General features: G+C 38.7%; 1 protein-coding gene across 2 annotated transcripts in view; it reads left to right on the top strand.

The window, feature by feature from the left end:
• Positions 1 to 17,654, top strand: part of LUZP2 (leucine zipper protein 2) — a 270,961-nt gene that overhangs the window by 171,089 nt on the left and 82,218 nt on the right. Inside the window, exon 6 of one of the 2 annotated variants that reach the window (XM_015630312.2) lies at positions 15,016 to 15,078. The exons of the other annotated variant lie outside the window; for it this stretch is intronic. Coding sequence (XP_015485798.1) covers positions 15,016 to 15,078 — 63 coding nt within the window. The remainder of the gene's footprint in view (positions 1 to 15,015; positions 15,079 to 17,654) is intronic. 2 annotated transcript variants of the gene reach the window in all.

The following is a 17,654-nucleotide window of genomic DNA, read 5'->3' as shown; positions in this document are numbered from 1 at the left end:
GCACCAGTTGCTTCCACGTCTTCCTGCTGCACAGACCTGCTGAGCTTGCCCTGCCCGCAAAGGGCTGGTACCCCTTGCCCGCAAAGGGTCCCTGTTCAGAGCCAGGTATTGGAAAACTGCTCAGACTATTCACTGAGTCTTCACAGAAGTAGAGTGAACGTTGTTTATTTCTATCTTTAGCACACTTCTATAGGGTCCGACAGGGTTCGCAGGGCTTAACAAGCTACTATTGGTTAATACATATTCTTTACATTCTTTTCCAAGCACACAATGCCATTGTTTTTCTTTATTCTCGCTGTTCCAGGAGAGTGTCAAGGACACTGCCTTTAATATTGTCGCCTGGATTGAAAGCTGGGTTGTGCAGACAGGCTTTTACCAAAATATCATGCTTTTACTCTGTTAAAATAATTTCCTGCAGGTGACATTTGGAATGTGCACAAAAAGCAGGATGCCAGGAGATTATAATAAAGACTAATAGCCTAGTGTCATGGAGTTACTTTACCTTTAAGAAAGTTGAAGTTGCTGGGAACTGCCTAGAGTCTTTTCTCCTGACCAATTATCGGTTATTGCTGAGAATTGACAGCAGTTTAGGCCATTGAAAAGTGGGATCAACTTGTGAACCCTACTTTAAAGTGTAAAACCAGAGCTCTCTGAGCTCTCTTTGTTTCCTAGCGGTGAAAGGTAGCAGAGGTCCGGCCTCTCGCTCTCTGCCTGGCCATGCGGCCGGGCAGGGGCTGGGCTGGGCCTGCCGCGTCTCCCAGCTGGGAGATGGGGCCTGCGGGGGGCTTGTTCCGAGCCCTGTCCAGGCTGGGCCGGTTCCTGGCTTGGCTGCAGGTTTTGCCGTGATAGAATTCACCAGAAACTGCCGAGTGAAGAAGGAGAGGGGCTCTGGGCCTGCAGCAAGCAGAAACAGTGACCACACTCTCCAGAGCAGCCATGAAGAACTTTCCATCACAGACGGCTCCAGTTCCTGCACCGGCCGAGACCACAGAACTACCTACAACAGCCTGGGCAAGATTTTAACTCTTTCATTAATCAGATAAAACTTGCAGATTAATCTTTTTATCCAGAGAGAGAAAAGGAGAATGATCAACATGAAAAGAGACTTTATAAACTACTAGTGACAAGAAAGAAAAGAAGCTTCAAGAAAGGTAGAGAATTAAGAAGATGCTTTAATTTAGCTGAAATATCTTTCTGTTAGACTATAGAGATGGACAATGAAGTCCTGGAAAGAACTCCTTTAATTCATGATAAGTATCTAGGGAGGAATCAAGTGTTCAAAGTGTAAACTTGAGTAATTATGGTATAGTGAAGTGCTGGAAGATTTAAAGCCTTGAGAGGCAATGAAAAAACTGTTGTCTAGTGAAGCTCACAGAAACAGATGAAGAAGACTTTTTTTGCCTTTAAATACTCATCCTTAAAAATGCTATCCCTCGAATCATGACCCATACACATCTCAGAGTGATGTGAAAATGGGAAGGGTGGGCTCTGATAACAGCAGCTCTGGGCAGCTGATATCAGGGCAATGGAAAACTATAACAAAAATAGTTTTCGTGTGAGAAACTCCATAAATTAACAGGAAGAAACTTCTGTTTCTCTACAAAGACAGGTGAAAAGACTGTAGCAAGAATTGGGACTGTTTTAACCACCAAAGTTCCAAAGTTTTTGTCTCTGTTGTCATGTGAACAAAGGAATAGTGGGTAGATAGGGGATGAAAAGGTTTTTCTGGAAGTTTATTCTGGTGTTCTTATTATTGTAGTTTGTCAATAAACTTTGTTTATTCCTTTTAAGTTTTATGCCTGTTTTGCTCTTGTTCTAATCCATATCTCACAGCAAGAAATAAGTAATTTTCTTAGTTATTAGTTTTAAACCACGACACCTAGTTAGGAGGAAAAGACAGGAAAAGTGGTATTTCTACAGAGAAATGTGTTTTGTGGGAACAATTTTAAAGAACATTGAATTATCACATAAAAAACATCTAAAAATTACCAAGAAAATGTTTATTTTTCAATATATTTTTTTCAATATTAAATTGTTGTAATTTTCAGGTATGACCCCAATATCACTGAAACCCTTCCTCAATTCTGCAATATTCTGTCAGGTCCATATTCATGGCAGGATTAATGAAAATATGATATTCATGTCAGAACTAGGAACTGATTAGAAGATGATCAGACAGATCACCTTGTGTTCTAAATGTTCTTAGGGGAGAGGTGTCCCATGTCCTCCCGATTGATTAGGCTGGTTTATAAGTACTAAGAAATGTTCTCTCCAACTCTCTTTAAGGCTCGTCTTTAACTTCCTCAGTTTTCTGCTGAAATATTATTTAGTGTGTTTGGTTTGAGGTTTTTTTCTGAAAATGTTTAGTTTGCAAATACTTGCTATCTGCTCTCAAAAACCAAAGAAGTTTAAGCTGTAATCAGGGCCTTGTTTTTAATTTTTTTGGAATACTTAGGAGCCTGATATGAAGTATTTTATCTAATACTGCTGTGCTGAGCTTAAATAGGGAAAAACACTTTTCAAAAGCAAGGAAAAATAGCTAATTTTAAATTAGAATATTCTGCTCTCTTACCCTTTTCCCAAGACAAGGAATTCTGACATAAAAATATAAGTTCAGTATCATGGATGGGTCAGTGATTCATGAAGACATTGTGTTAACGGCTCAAAAAATATCAGTTGTGTCCTCTAAATTAGGTCCTACTCCTGACTTCACTTCATCTTTTTAAATGACTTCTAGGAAACCATTAAAGGTTAATGGTGATTAAATTGGAGTTAAATTTGAGTTCTGTGCCTCTAGATTAAGAATACCCCTGGGTGCCCATCCAAACTGTCCCGTGCCTCTGTTTTCATAAAGTGAAGTGTTTACTGATTTACTCAACGATCCTTATAGAGGACAGTCTCCCTGCTAATGCAGAAGGGGTACTTCAAGGCTGAAGGTATCTCATGTCCTGCCAGCCTGTACCTGATACAGTAGGACATGGATGATAACTGTCTTGATAGGACATTCGTGGTTGGGTTCTTTTCTTCTTTGGACTGAGATTGATGAGAGAGAGGCAGTTTTCTTTTGTTTGGACTTGGTTTATTCTTCTTTTAATTGCATTACATATATACAAGGTACAAGGAGTTCTGTGCACTACGATAGGGAGGTGTAAAATGGCTAACAAAGATCTTCTTTAAGATTTTTTATATATTTATGTACTTAATGAACAAATGCTAAGTAAATTATTTTTCTTAGTGACTTAATGACTCAACACTTCCATGTTGCACTGTGGTATTCTTTATCTAATCACCTACTACTACCTAAAAACCTCTAGGAGAAGAAGATGAAGCAGAAAGAAGGAGGACAAGTGACAACACCTTAAATCTTCTGTCTTGTCTTTTGCTCTCTAAACTAGTTTAAACTCTAAACTTTAATTTTTCCACCCAGTGACTTAAGAAAACTTTCTAATTTACACACACTCCTTGTTTTTCTATTTAATTTTAACAGTTGTTTTCAGGGTGTTATATGAAATTCAGTGTTTTCTTGGATGTCAGAGCCAGGTATTAGAGATAAGGGCATACTCTCTATGCCTCTGACTCCAACAATACCTAGCCTCCACATGTTTTGAAGATACATGGATTTAACTTATGATTTTGTTACACACATGCTTACTGTGGTAAATTGCTACCATTATTTGCTTATCAAGGTACAAGAGTATGTGACCTCATTTTTATTTCATCCGTTCCAAAAATGGAGCCAAACACTTTGCCTCCTGATACAAACTCTGTGCTGAGAGAATTCTCACCTTTCAAACATTGTAGCACTGGTGATAGTGCTTGCTTAGGATTTGTGAATTAAAAATAATATTTTAGAAAGTGCTGGAATATTCTAGTATGGAAATATACTACTAAAAATCTTCTTGTATTCTCTAAGTGTGGATAGACCACATCAGGATGGAAATAAAAAGAAAGTATTACCTAGTACATATTGTATAGGTACTTACCACTCTGTAAATTGAATGACTATAGCATGGTGAAAATACATTCAGTATGTAAATCAATCCAGTAAAACTGCCTCAGGAGTATCTTTTTCTGATTGAAAGATATTGTAGTAGCTTCTTCAATACAGCTTATATAAATTTTAGATGTATGTGGATTGTACTTGCAAAAGTTCTAAAAATTGAATATATTTGCCAGAAAGTTCTGTAACAACAAATATTCAGTGTACTTTTACTGAGAGAATTCAGGAGACAGAGCCTATTAAAATTAAAGCATAACTGAATAGTATGACTCCAGAGAGCCACATAAATTTATTTCTTAGTCATCTCCTGCCCTTCTCCTTTCATAACTGTCATTTCATAACTTCCATAAGATGTCATTTCTGGTTTAAGATAGATGTTTACAATTCTGCTTAATGCAGTATTTCATGTCCTGCTCCTGTTACATCAGAAAAAATTACATTGTAGAAAGTCATGACCCTTTTCTCTACTAGTGATAGAGGACCTCATTTTTTTCAAAGTCAGAAATGTGTTTTATATTTACATTATTTTATTTAGAATTTAGAATTTAGAATTTTAGAACAAAATTTTAAATTCTAAATTTACAGCACACTATTGCTGTAACTCTGCTTTAATAGAGCTTTCACTGTGATTTTTTTTTTAAAGATCAACTTACACCTTGCGGCAGTGTCAACTTGTCATCATTCTGTTCACAGATGTCAAACAAATGAAAAGACATTCAGGTTAACATCTACTTAACTAGGTGTTCTGCTTTGTTGGTCTTGCAAATCATCCGCAAGGCACTTAGCCACTGCTACCAAAGGGAATGATCAAAGAATTGCTAGGTTTTTTCTCTAAATAACCCAGTATGGCATAGGCAATTGCCTTTCATTGCAGATATAAATTCTGTACAGTGGAGTTCTGTATCTAATATTCTGCTGTTTTTAATTAGACTATCTGATATAGAAAGAATTAGAAATAGCATTTGCTTGCTCATAGCAATCATTGAAATGATTGGAACATCAACACAGACACAGTGTTGGACACAACAAACCTCCTACTAAAAGCTCAAATAGAAGATTTTTGTGTGTTGCTTATCAACTTGCTCAGGTCTGTTACTGCTGAAGATGAATAGATCATGCGGACACAGGTCGAGATGTGGTGAAAAGAGCAGTTTATTTTTCCTTCCAGGATTTATTGGCTTCTGACCATGGCCAGGGATTGGATGGTCAGGATAACACTTTCTCACTGCACTGGCCATGAGAGATGCCCATCACAAGACGTGTAACAGAAAGAATGTACACATATCTATGTTTACAGTTATTCTCCTGGGAAAGTCCTTAGAAAACTATGTTAGCAAGCTCAGAAGCTGAGTTTTCAGGGCGACACAGGTCAGCTGGACTACATGAAATACAGGAAAAAATAAACAACCTTTACCATTAGCAGAGATAGGCAGAGAAAAAGAAATAGTATATACTGTTTGTTTTAGAAAGCTTGCTCTTTGACAATGCCTATAAACTGTGAATCTTGCCTCATGAGGTTTTTACAATATATGCTAAAATCATATGGAGAAATTATGAAAAATATAATATGCAGCTATATAATTAATTATTTTTATAAAATTTATTTGCAGAAAAGGAAATAACTAAAATGGTAATTGTAAAAGTAGTTCTATTGAGCTTTCAAGTATATAGTTAGTGTTATTCTTTGTACATCTTTGTCCAAGTTTTCTAATTGGCATCATGGTTATTCATTTCTAAGAATGCTGTAAGTAGTCACATCTCTCCTCCTTCTCTAGAGAGGTGAAGTGCGCAATCCATTATGATAGGTATTGCACATTTTTAAAAACAAGGGTGATGGTCTTGAGATGTTTTGTATTTATTTGGCCAGCCAACTGGCATTTGATACAAAAACAGATGCAGAAGTTAGTTTATTTTCCAAAGTTAGAAAGAGAAAGGAACATATACTCTTGTAGCCAGCAAGCAAGGAAATTTTTTTTTTTCCTTCAGATTCCAAAGGCATGTTGACAAAACAACTGTGACACTACAGCTTCTTTGCTGAGCTTTTATACTGGAGGTAGATCTTTAGGCAATAAAAATAAAGTCAATGATTATATAATGAATTCATCTTTCATGAAGTCCAATCCCACATTTTGAAAATAATATCAGAACCCAAACAAAATATAGGAATGTTATGTTAGTGTAAGAGAAAAGAGAAAAAAATGCCCAGGGACTGGGGCAGAAAGCTCTTTATTTTCAGTATGGAAGCTCTGTGAAGAACATGTTAACAAATTTATCAGTTTGTCTTTAAGAGTTCTGACTTGTGGGCAGTTACAATCCAGTTATTAAAATTGTTAGAGATGTTAGGCAGATGCCTCTGCCCAAATTAAGATGCAAATGAGACCATATGACCAAGTCAATAGTATGGATTTTAATTAAGAGTAAATATGAGGTAAAGAGAGAGAGATAGAAAGAAATATAAAAAAGGAGAGAAAAAGAGTAACAGAGAGACAGATTAAGTAGAAAATATCACCATTTTAGATCCCAATGGCGTTCTGTTGGTCCTCTTCTTCTGGTCTTCATGGTGTTGAGGGTCCCATAAAATACAGAGTTCAATGGATTTATATATGGTTTGGGCCAGGTGGGAACACCCTGAGAAGGCAAGTTTGACAGTGCCTTATGCAACAGAGACTGGATCTGTTGCATCGCATGCAGTCAATTCTATGCAAAGCCTCATTAATGACCCTGGGGAGCACTTTAGGGATGTTTGATGGTTTATGACACCCCCTCAGCTACCTCTCAAATGAATATCCCACTTGGATGTCACATTCCCAGGATGTAGGGGGGCTTACAACTGAGCCAGTTTGTGCAAGGGAGGATGGTGTTCACTGCCTCTGACCAGATGTTATGCCACACACCCAAAATTCTCCTCCTCCCCCTTTGGTTGGATGGGGAGTGTGTGCAAACCTAGCCTCAGAAGATGAGCCTGTTCGCTATGAACCCAGCCAGAGCTGATTTTCAGGACAGATGCTGGGTCTGGCTTTCCTGGGGATATGTTCTTCTCTCTCAACCTTGTTTTCTTCTACCTGGACCTGAAATAATTAGATAACAGTGTCACCTCTCATGTTCCCTTAGGTGGCTTAACTCACAGCCCAAAGTTCCAGTCAGCAGGCATATTCAGGAAGGGGTGGGCTTTGGTGGTAGCAGCTTCTTTGTACAGTTTTGGCATAATGGGAAAAAAGTCCTTCATAACAATGTCTAAGCCTTTAGCCATAATGTTTCAGTCTCTCACAGTGGAGAACAAGGAATGGACACTGGACTCGTGTGGTATTACTGAGCATAGGTACCAGGACAGTAAGAACAAATAGCGTGGGAAGATACAGCAGGATTCTTGCCCATGAAGCAAACACAAATTTTTACACCTGAATTTAGGAATTGTGCTGCTTTTGCATTAATTAACATTTGGTGAGGAAGGAAGAAGCCACCCACGGAGATGATTTTTCTGGGAGGGGCTGCTAAGAGCTTCCTCTGTGCCAAAAGCCAATAGCTGGCTAGCTCTGAGAGCTGACAACCTATTGAACCATATAGAAGCTGGTCTTCCTCTGTGAAATCCACATTTTAAAGACAGGCAAGCCCAGAAAATCTCCCTCTTGCTTCCAGCTTTGAAGAGGTAACTGGGTGCCAGTCGGTCCAGCCCCACTCTGTCATGGCCTGACCATGGCGGCCCGGTGGGGCACGGGAGGCTGTGGGGCTGAGACTGGGCCAGGCCACAGCTGCCAACATCTTGCTGACGCTAAGCCCTGCCCGCCACCGCTGGCTTGCACCAAGGCCTCTCCACCGGGGCCTGCCAGACCCCAGTAGCTGCCAGGCAGAGGGAGGGAAAGCCATCGGCCCACAGCTGATGTTGAAGGAAGCAGGGGCCAGAGACCAGCCATGCAGCCAGAACAGCAGCCACTGTTCTACTGTTCTGGCCAGGCCCCCTGAGATCTTGGCACAGCCCCAGTGCAGCCTGAAATCCATCACTGTAACTGCTTCGGCCACTGCCCAGCTGAAACCATCATGACCATCTGCAGGCCTAGGTGAGATATTAACTCTTTCACTGCACAGATGAAACTTGAAAAACATTGATTCTATCTCCAGTAAGAGAAAAGGACAGAGTGAAAACACATAGAGGACAGTTTGAAGACACCACGGTCAGTAAAGGAGTCAAGTCCCAGATAGAAGGAGAATGAGGAGATGCCTTAGTGTTGTGTATTGATAGGACATTTGTGGTTGGGTTCTTTTCCCCCTTGGACTGAGACTGATGAGAGAGAGGCAGTTTTCTCTTGTTCAGACTTGGTTGTTTATTCTTCTTTTATCTATATTACATATTTACAGAGTACAAGGAGCTATGTGCACTTAGATAGAAAGGTGCAAAATGGCTAACAAAGATCATCTTCAAGGTCTTTTATATGTCTATTTACCCAATTAACAAATGCCAAGTAAATTATTTTTCTTAGTGACCCAATGACCCAACATCTGTGTGTTGCACTGCAGCATTCTCTATCCAATCACTCCTACCTAAAAACCTCTAGAAGAGGAAGATGAAGAAGAAAGAAGAAAGGACAAGAGACAACACCTTAAATCTTCCATCTTGTCTTCTGTTCTCTAAACTAGTTTAAACTCTAAACTAGTTTAAACTCTAAACTTTTTCACCCAGTGACTTAAGTAAATTTTCTAATCTACACACACTCCTTGTTTTTCTATTTAATTTTAAGAGTTGTTTTCAGAGCGTTATATGAAATTCAGTGTTTTCTTGGATGTCAGAGCCAGGTATCAGAGATAAGGGCACACTCTCTGTGCCTCTGACTCCAACAGTGTTGCAGTATGTTTTTTGTTAATGGTATGTTCTATTATTGCCTAAGTTAATGGTTTGGTCCAAATGAGACCCTCCCACCCTACATTGTCAATCTACCCTAGGTCTCCTGTCAATCTGTCTTAGACTCACCGCATGCTTAGAATTCCACTTCAGAAATCCCCTAAACTTCGACACTTGATTAGTCCATGTGACCAAACTTCCCCCCCCCCCCCTCCCTCATTGGATGATGATTTTTTGAACCTTGCCTTTTACCCTCCCCAGGATATCTCTGATTAGATGATGCTTTGTACCCTCTCTTTGAACCGCCTCCATATTTCAGCTGTTGCATGTTCACATTTTCTGTCTTTTGCCCCCAAGATTCCCCAGAATAATAAATCCTCTATTATGCCATGCAAAAGACCTCCCTCTCGTCATTGCCTCCTCAGAGTACAGACTGACAGCCAAAAAGCCATAGAGCAAGTGCTCTAGTTACACCTCGGGTCATCCTGCTCCTGGGGTGTGACCCACTCCTGGAGCAGGCCAAAGTGATAGAGCCAAATAAGCTCCAGTGAGATGTGATAGCTGGTGCCCACCATGTGGGGCCCTGTGAACAGACCCCACAGAAGAACTGTGGGTTTTATCCAAGAAGTTCTGCCTCTGAGTGCAGCAGACCGGCTTTTCTCTGGTGGCTCTTTGGGGGAGGAAGTGATAACCCTCTAACATCCAGGGGACCACTTCCCTGAGGAGCACTTCCCTGCAGCCCCTGTCCAGTGGACCAAAGGAAGGTAAGTATACCCAAAGTTAGACTGAGGGTGCTCACAAGTTGTGGGAAGGGTCCATTGTGCCCCAGGGGTGGTGGAGGGGGGGCCACGAACCTACAGGCCAAAATAGTTGGCTGCGGAAAGCACCCTGTCCCTGAGACTGGCCCTGGAACTTATATCTTTAGTTTGTTAAGTTGTTTATTTTGCTGCAATGGAGGGTGGATTCTTGCTGTGCCAGCAACTTAACATCCAGGAAAATGGGTATGAAATTGTCAGCACAGCAGAGAGGGATCTGTTTTCAAATTTTGAGTGCCCTGGAGGGTGGTAAAAGAAAGTTTTCAAAAGGGTCGTTAAAAAAGTTTGTTCAGTGGCTTTTCTTCCACTTTCCAAGGGTATCCCCAGAGGAAATACAAACCATACTTTTCTGGGATGTAGCTGGGAGTAAATTAACAGCCTTGACAAATAAAGGTAATGGTTGCCAAATTCTTTTCATTGTTCATGCTAATTCGATCAGTGATAGTTGAAGAAAGTGGAGGAAAGGCTCAAACCACTGCCCCCAGCTCCCCCATCCCATGATCCAAAATCCTTGTCCCTTGCATCAGGAAGTCTGTGCCAGGCAAACTGCGATGAAGCACAGGAGAGCTACTGACTCCCTGGCCTCCCACAGCCTTCTCGGCACCCTTGCCTTGAAAGCAATGGACATGCTGTCAAGGACCTTTGCCTAAACCCCTCTTTCCCAGTCATTAATCCTCCAATTCACGTTAATGCCGCTAAAGGAGATTCCCAAGTTTTCCCTGAGTCCTCCCCTGCCCCTCAGAATGACTGTCAAGAGACACAAGATGGTGGAAGCCCCATGGTTCAACCCCCACCTTGTGCTTCTTCTTCCCACAATCCCTTTCACCCTGTTCCTCCCAACTCCTTGATCCCACCCCTACTCATACCCCTCCTTCTCCTCCCCTCTCCCCAAACACCACCCCTTCCCTAGGTATCCCTCCCTTCCTTTCCACCAGCTCAGCCTCCCATTCCCATGACATCATCTGTTCCCATGATGTCACCTGTGAACAGCAACTCCCATTCCAATTGCTCTCCCAACCGTGCTCTCTTCTCCTTCTCTGGCAGCTCTCATTCTCTTCTAGCTTCAAGTTCTCACACTGGCATGGGACTGGAAGCCACGAGCCCAAAAAACAGAACCTGGAACAAAAGACCATCCCCTTTGCTGCACCTGTTACCTATACACAAACATGAAGAACCCTTAAATGACAGCCTTTTGATTATCAGCATAAAGGAGCTTTGCAAGGCTCAGAAGGACTTTGGGAGAAAAAGTGAATATTTTAAAGGCCTTTTAAAGAACCACCTTTTCCTCAAACACCCTAGCTCCTGATGATATCAGGGATTTGTTTGCATGTCTCCTAACCCAAACAGAATATTAGTTATGGGAGAGGACATGGAAGAGATTATTATGAGAGCTCCTTTCTGAGAAGACTCTGATACACTAAAATATCCCCTTTAATTCATGAAAAAGTATGGGAGGATGGAGTGTTCAAGTTGTAGACATAAGCAGAGGCATCCATAATGAAGCAAAGCAGATGTTGAAGTAGCTTTGATCTCATGAGAAGGTTGAACAAAGAGAAGAAAGGAATTGAAGTAGCTGTGATCCCATGAAAAGCCTGAACAGAAAAAGACGGATGAGAGTTATGATGACCCTTTGCCCCCAGGGAAAGAAGAAGACCCCTGTTCCCAGAGATGAAGATGATCTCAGAGTTAGATGAAGACAACCTGTGTTTTTGAACAGCTCATTCTTAAAATAATACCCCATAAGTTGACATTGCCCATTAACTCAGCTATGGGAAGGCTGAAAATGAAAATGGGAGAAGCTTCACGATTGCAGATTTTTCTGGGCAGCTGCTATTTTTGGAAATTAAAGAACAACAAGAGAACTGTTTCTTGTGGAGAAGTCTCCATGGCATGAACAAGAGAAAATGCCTCTCCCTACAAGAACTGATGAATGACTATTGTAGAGGTGGTAACTGATTGAAAATCCCAGATTTTGTCTCTGCATTGTCAGTTGGGAAAGAAAAGTGTTCTGGAGGGGAGGAAAAGTGTTCTGAAAGTATTATTCTGATTCTTCTTATTCTTTTAGTTCTGTTAATAAAGTTTTCTTTGTACCTCTTAAGTTTGAGCCTGCTTTGCCTTCCTCCTAATTCATATCTCAGAGCAAGAAATTAGTAAATAATTCTAATAAGTGCACTGATGATTTTAGCCAGTGCCGAATCCATTGTATTATTTGGTGCATTCGCTAGGAAACTAAAATTGCCAAACCTAAACCACTATACAAATGCACTGAAACTACTGGTGCAAATGGTGCAAATATGCTAAAATATTTCATAAAGTAAGAATTAGGTACAACAGTATTGGTTTAATGATATGATTGCATGCGAATACTCCAGCTTTTAGCTTTTGCTATAAGCTTTCTAAGATGTTCAAATACATTAAAATACCTATTTATTTTGACTATAATGATATTTTAACTCTAAGTCTAGAAGGCCCTTCCTAATTAAAATTATTATTCTATATAATTTTAGATTGATTACTAAAGATATGTTTACAGATACTTAATTCCTTTTCAGCTTGAAATGTCCAAGATCTTTTCCATTAAATTACTTAGTTACAAATGAAGTATGTGAAATAAAAACGGTGTAAAATTCTAATTAGTTTATTTGTTGTTGCTCTTTGAGGGATGCTTAATGGGAAAATGAGCATAATCTTTGATCCTTAGAAGTCTTAGAAGTCAGAACTTCTGTACTGAATTAATAGACCTTTGTAAATTTAAGATTTCTTTGATTAATTAATCTGACTTTGAATAGTTCCCTCCTAGCAAAAGGGACATATTCTTCCAGAATATGTACCTGATCAGACTTCTTTCATAAGAAGAAAGATTTTAATTCAGAACTTTTTTTTTTTTAAAAAGGGTCTGTTGTACAACATATGGTTTTACTGGTATGCTTAATTTTCTGCTATAAAAATTAATACTTTTTAATCAGGATGCAAAGCTATTTTTATCAGTGATATGTGACTTGTGAAGTAACATAAAATCACACAAAATGTAGGTAAGAAGTTGTCATCTACTTCTGACAAGCTCCTACTTATTATACTCTTGATAATACTAACTTTCAATACTTGCTCTCATTTCTAAAAACATCATTAAGTTCAGATTGAATTAGGACTGTTTTTCTTGCATTCCAATAACCCTGCTGTGTGTTTCTGTTGCAAATAGATGGGATAATAAGCAGAATTGGTAAATTATGTTAAACCTAGCTAAATCTCCAAAACAGACTCCATCCTAACTTTAAATATTTTCATCAAGTTTTGGTTTTGGACAAATTCTGTGTATGTATAATTATATACTTTTGGCAGGTTTATTTGGAACAAAAATGTGGAAATTGCAACAACCATCTAGTACATTGTGTGTCCTGTTGCCACACAGTTCTTCAAATTCTGGGTTACTGCATGGTATTTTCAACATCGCCTATGTAGAAATTACTTCCAAAAGACTAATGTATTATTAAAAAATATTTCTTACAGTAGTTTATACTGGGAAAAAGGAAGATAAATGAATAAAAATGTAGTGATTACAATTCATTCTTACCTTGGTTCTGAAATATGGACATAGTTCTACTGAATCAAACATCACTAGTCTATAGAGGGACTAGAGGATAATGAGTTAGTCAAACCAAAGGGATGAATTTATTTCCTGAGAAACTAAGTGCAAATCCCTAATGAAATGGTTCCTTTGACTTACCTGTTTCACTATCATCGGAGAAGGTGATGTTGATCTTCATGTGAAACGATTAAGATGTGGTTTCAACATTCAAACATTCACTTTGTGTTCACAAGTACAACACAGTTCTTTAGGTGTACCCCTGGTGAGCAATAGATGTGTCAAGTGTACTTCATGTCTTTGATTTTTATTTTGTTCATCTTGTATCTGCTATACAGTCCCTTTTTTTTTTTTTTTTTTCAGAGCCAGTTGTCTTACTCTGTATTTCTATAGTGGTTAGTACAATAGGGTATTTGCTCTTTGGAGAGTTACAACATAAATTTTCAAATGAACCAAAAGAAGTAATTGACTGTGACACTATAGCAACACCCAGGTCTTTGCAAATCACATTTTTAAATACAGAATCTGGATTGCTGGATTGTCTCATTTGAAGTAACATCTTCGTTCCTTTCTGTTGTATCAGAGAACTATGGCCATCCATGTCGAACAGCTAGGAAAAAATTACTGTTTCTGCATTAGTGTATACTGTTGCATGGTAGACAGCAGTAGTGAAATGTGAAATTATGTCAGATCTCCTCATAATTTTGGAATCATAAAAATGAAATTTCAAATGAAATTTTCATTTCTTTGCATTTGCTTTAATAAAAAATGGGTTTCTTCAAGAGAAACTCAAAGCTTCTAATTCTGGAATTAAAGCTTCCAGTGTTTCAGTGGGATGTGGAGCTAAATTTGAACCAGATGGCATTACATTTTTTGCTCAAATGACAGCTTGTTCTTGTGCACAATATACAAGAAAGCTATTGCTATTCAGTAATAAACATACATTCCTGAAATGTGTTGGGTTCTGTTTCTATTTGTATATTTACAGTTCATTAACACAGGAATAGTTGGGTTTTGTATTCTTTTAATCTCTTTTTAGTGTTAAGTGTGTTATGTTCGGCACTTGCAGATCTGCCTATTGAATACTTACGGTTTTGACCAGTTTTAAAGGATATTTACACTGCAGAGAAATCTTTACTCTTGACTGTTCATGGGATAATATGAGTGCAGACTGGAAAAATAATAACTATTAAGAATTAATTTTGTCAAGGTTTGTTATTTTCCCTGAAAATGAGAAGAAATACATTTAAAACTTCTACGTGAAAACCATATTGAGTTGGCAAAATGCTGTATAAGGTAACTTTCTACTGGTTTTGATTACTTGCCGTTTTAAATTATGAAATTTAGCAAAAACACCCCTTGATTTTGATCATCAAGGTCAAGTGATGAGACCTGGCCCTACTACTCAGTTGTTACAATGATTTACAGAAAATAATATTGAGCTATGAAGTTGGCACCAAGCAAGGATTAGAGGGGTTTTTCTGCCCTTTTGTACCTCAGCATATTAAATCAAAATTGCTTTCAGTTGCCAGTGTACTGGAAAGGTTTCTATGAGCAGTCCTGTTGCTGTTGAAGCAAATTTTAATGCAAATGCCTTTTAGAATTCTGTAACAGGATACTATGCCTTGATTAAGCTCTCTTGTCTTATTTATATCTTTGTTGACGACTTGAAGATGTTATCCGTATATAAAAAAAATTCTGTATGATCAAATAGTTAAAGGGTCCCTTAATATTTTAGTAACACTTACTAATAAATTGTTTTGGGTTTTTTTGTCCCACTCAGAACAAAAGCCTCAAAAACAAGCTCTTGTCAGGAAACAAGCTTTGTGGTATTCACGCAGAAGAGGTAAGGAAGATTCCTCTCTATTATAAATCTAATGTACTCAAAAGAAGTTTGCATCAACATCTTTTGTACTGAGGTTCTGGTTACACCAGAATACAGGATATATATTATGCTTATATGGTGAGTGTTTACTTAAAGTGCTCTCATCCCAGCTCATTTCTGTGACTTCACAAGAAGCAGCTCAAATGTATTAAAAAGACAGTTGCAAACTCAAGTTTTAGACAAATAAAATCATCTGGGCATGCCTATGATATAACTCTATAGATATATACATTTATAACATGATATATACATCTATAACATATAAAAAACTGATTTCATTTCCATGATGTCCTTATCTACACTAAGACAGGAATTGCCAAAGACCTGTTTTGAAATAAACATAGAGACAGGAAAGATCTCTTATTATTGATTCCCAGAATGTTTAATTATTTCAAGGGAGAAAGGGTCACTTTATGAAACTTAGTGAAAGAAGTCTCCCCTCCACTGAAGAGTCAGATAGATAGTCAATGAAACAGCCCTGGTTTTGGCAAATTCCTCAATGTAGAAGTACCTGCACTCATGTGAACACTCCCTTTATTTAACTTTTCATTAAAAAAAGCTATTACATGTGAATCTGATTTACTCACATTACTTTAGTCTGGGTTTTTTGCATATATAATTTCTGTTGAGGTCATTGCACCTTTCCAGAATGAAACCAAAGCATAAAAAATTTCTTCTGTACTAAAATTTTCCTAATTATGGTTGAATGCATTTTCATTAGTCTCTCTACATTTTAACTCAAAGATCAGTACTTAGGAGGTCAAGTTTCTGATAAATTTTCAAAGACAGAAAATAATAGGGTTAGGAGTATTTTTTTAAGTTTTTCAAAATCTTTTATCTTCCTTTATCCCTATTGTTGCTTTTAAACATGTCACAGTATAGGAATACAGATGTGTTTTCTTTCTTTACTGCTTAAGAAAACAGCAGTTTGTGCAAATAGTTTTCTGATTTCCTCTATTTTTCAACTTCTAGTGTATAGGGTTTGCAAGACAAGGTTTTGGCAGTGGAGAGAGCTGTTGGGGTGGCTTATTCTGGGAAGCTTCCAGAAGCTTCCCCTGTGTCCAACACTGCCAGCAGTCGGCTCTACTATGAATCTACCACTGGCCTATTTAAGGAAGAAAAAAGTTATTGCACAGTAATAATTGTTGATGGATACAGAAGGAAGGAGAGGAGCTGCTCCAGGCACTGGAGCTAAGATTCCCCTGAAGTCTGTGGGACAAAAGGCCATGGTGAAGCAGCTGCTTCCCTGCAGCCTATGGAAATACCAACAGGAGTGCAGAGATCCACCTGCAGCCTATGGAGTAGCCCCATATCATATCAAGTAGATGCCCTAAAATAAGGTTGTGACCTTGTGAGAAACCAGTTCTGGAACAGGGACCTGTGGATCCATGGAAAGAGGAGCCCACGCTGGAGCAAGTTTCCTGGTAGGACTTGTGACCCCGTGGAGGACCCATGCTGGAGCAACCAGCTGCTGAAGGACTGCACCCCATGAAAAGGGATTATGCTGGGACAGTTTGTAAAGAAATGTAGCCCATGGGAAGGACTCAACATTGAACAAGTTTGTGGAGGAGTGTTTCCTATGAAAATATGTTTCCCCTTGATGGAGGAGAGGAAATACTCTCCCTGAGGAGGAAGCAGCTAAAGAAGTGTATATAACTGGGGGCATAAGTCTCATTCCCTATCTCCCTGTGCTGCTGAAGGAGGAGGAGGTAGAAGCTGGGAAACAGAGGGAGGGATGCTGTTTTTAATATTTCTTTTACTTCTTATTATTCTGCTCTGATTTTGATTGGTAATAAATTCAGTTAATTTCCCCAAGTCAACTATTTTTTGCCCATGATAATTGGTGAGCAATTTCTCGCTATCCTTAACTCATGAACCTTTTGCTTTATTTTCTGTCTCCTGGCCAGTTGAGGAGGGAAGTGATAGTGTGGCCTTGGTGGGCACCAAACCACCACACCTAGCTGCATAATACTTGAACCTTTGGCAATTAACTTGAAGAGCTTTTCTCTGATTATGTCTCTTTTAATATTTGCATTTAAGGATGAAGCCTAAGGACAATTTAATTTTATTACAGTGTGACAAGCCCTGGCAGTCACATTTATTTTTCTCTTTATGACAGTCACATAAATTCTAGTGATAAAAATAATATTGTAATAAATTGGTCACATGTTCTGCACTTACTTCAATTTTAGTCTCTTTAGGAATACCTGAACATTTCACATGTGGAAAGATGGGTGTGGGTAATATTCTTCTGCTGAATATTGGTGATCTTATTGTCTATCCTATTGTTCCTACAGGAAGTTTGAAATTGGATTTGTTTGTATTTTTTTCTAAATCAGTACAGTTCCATGAGATACATATGAGAAATGATTAAACCTCTTAAATGTACCCTAGACAGTTCTCATACCTGCTGTCTTTTCAGATATCTTGTACCCTGCATGCATTTACAAGTTAAAGAACAGGTTATGGAATAAGTTTTTTACCTTCCAGCATGTTGTTATACAAGACATTGATGATTTCAGTAAATCGAATGAAGT

Source organism: Parus major, chromosome 5 (genome assembly GCF_001522545.3).
Source record: "Parus major isolate Abel chromosome 5, Parus_major1.1, whole genome shotgun sequence".
Classification (NCBI taxonomy): Eukaryota; Metazoa; Chordata; class Aves; order Passeriformes; family Paridae; genus Parus; species Parus major.
The sequence above is the reverse complement of the archived record's forward strand: the minus strand, read 5'-3'. Positions and strand labels throughout refer to the sequence as shown.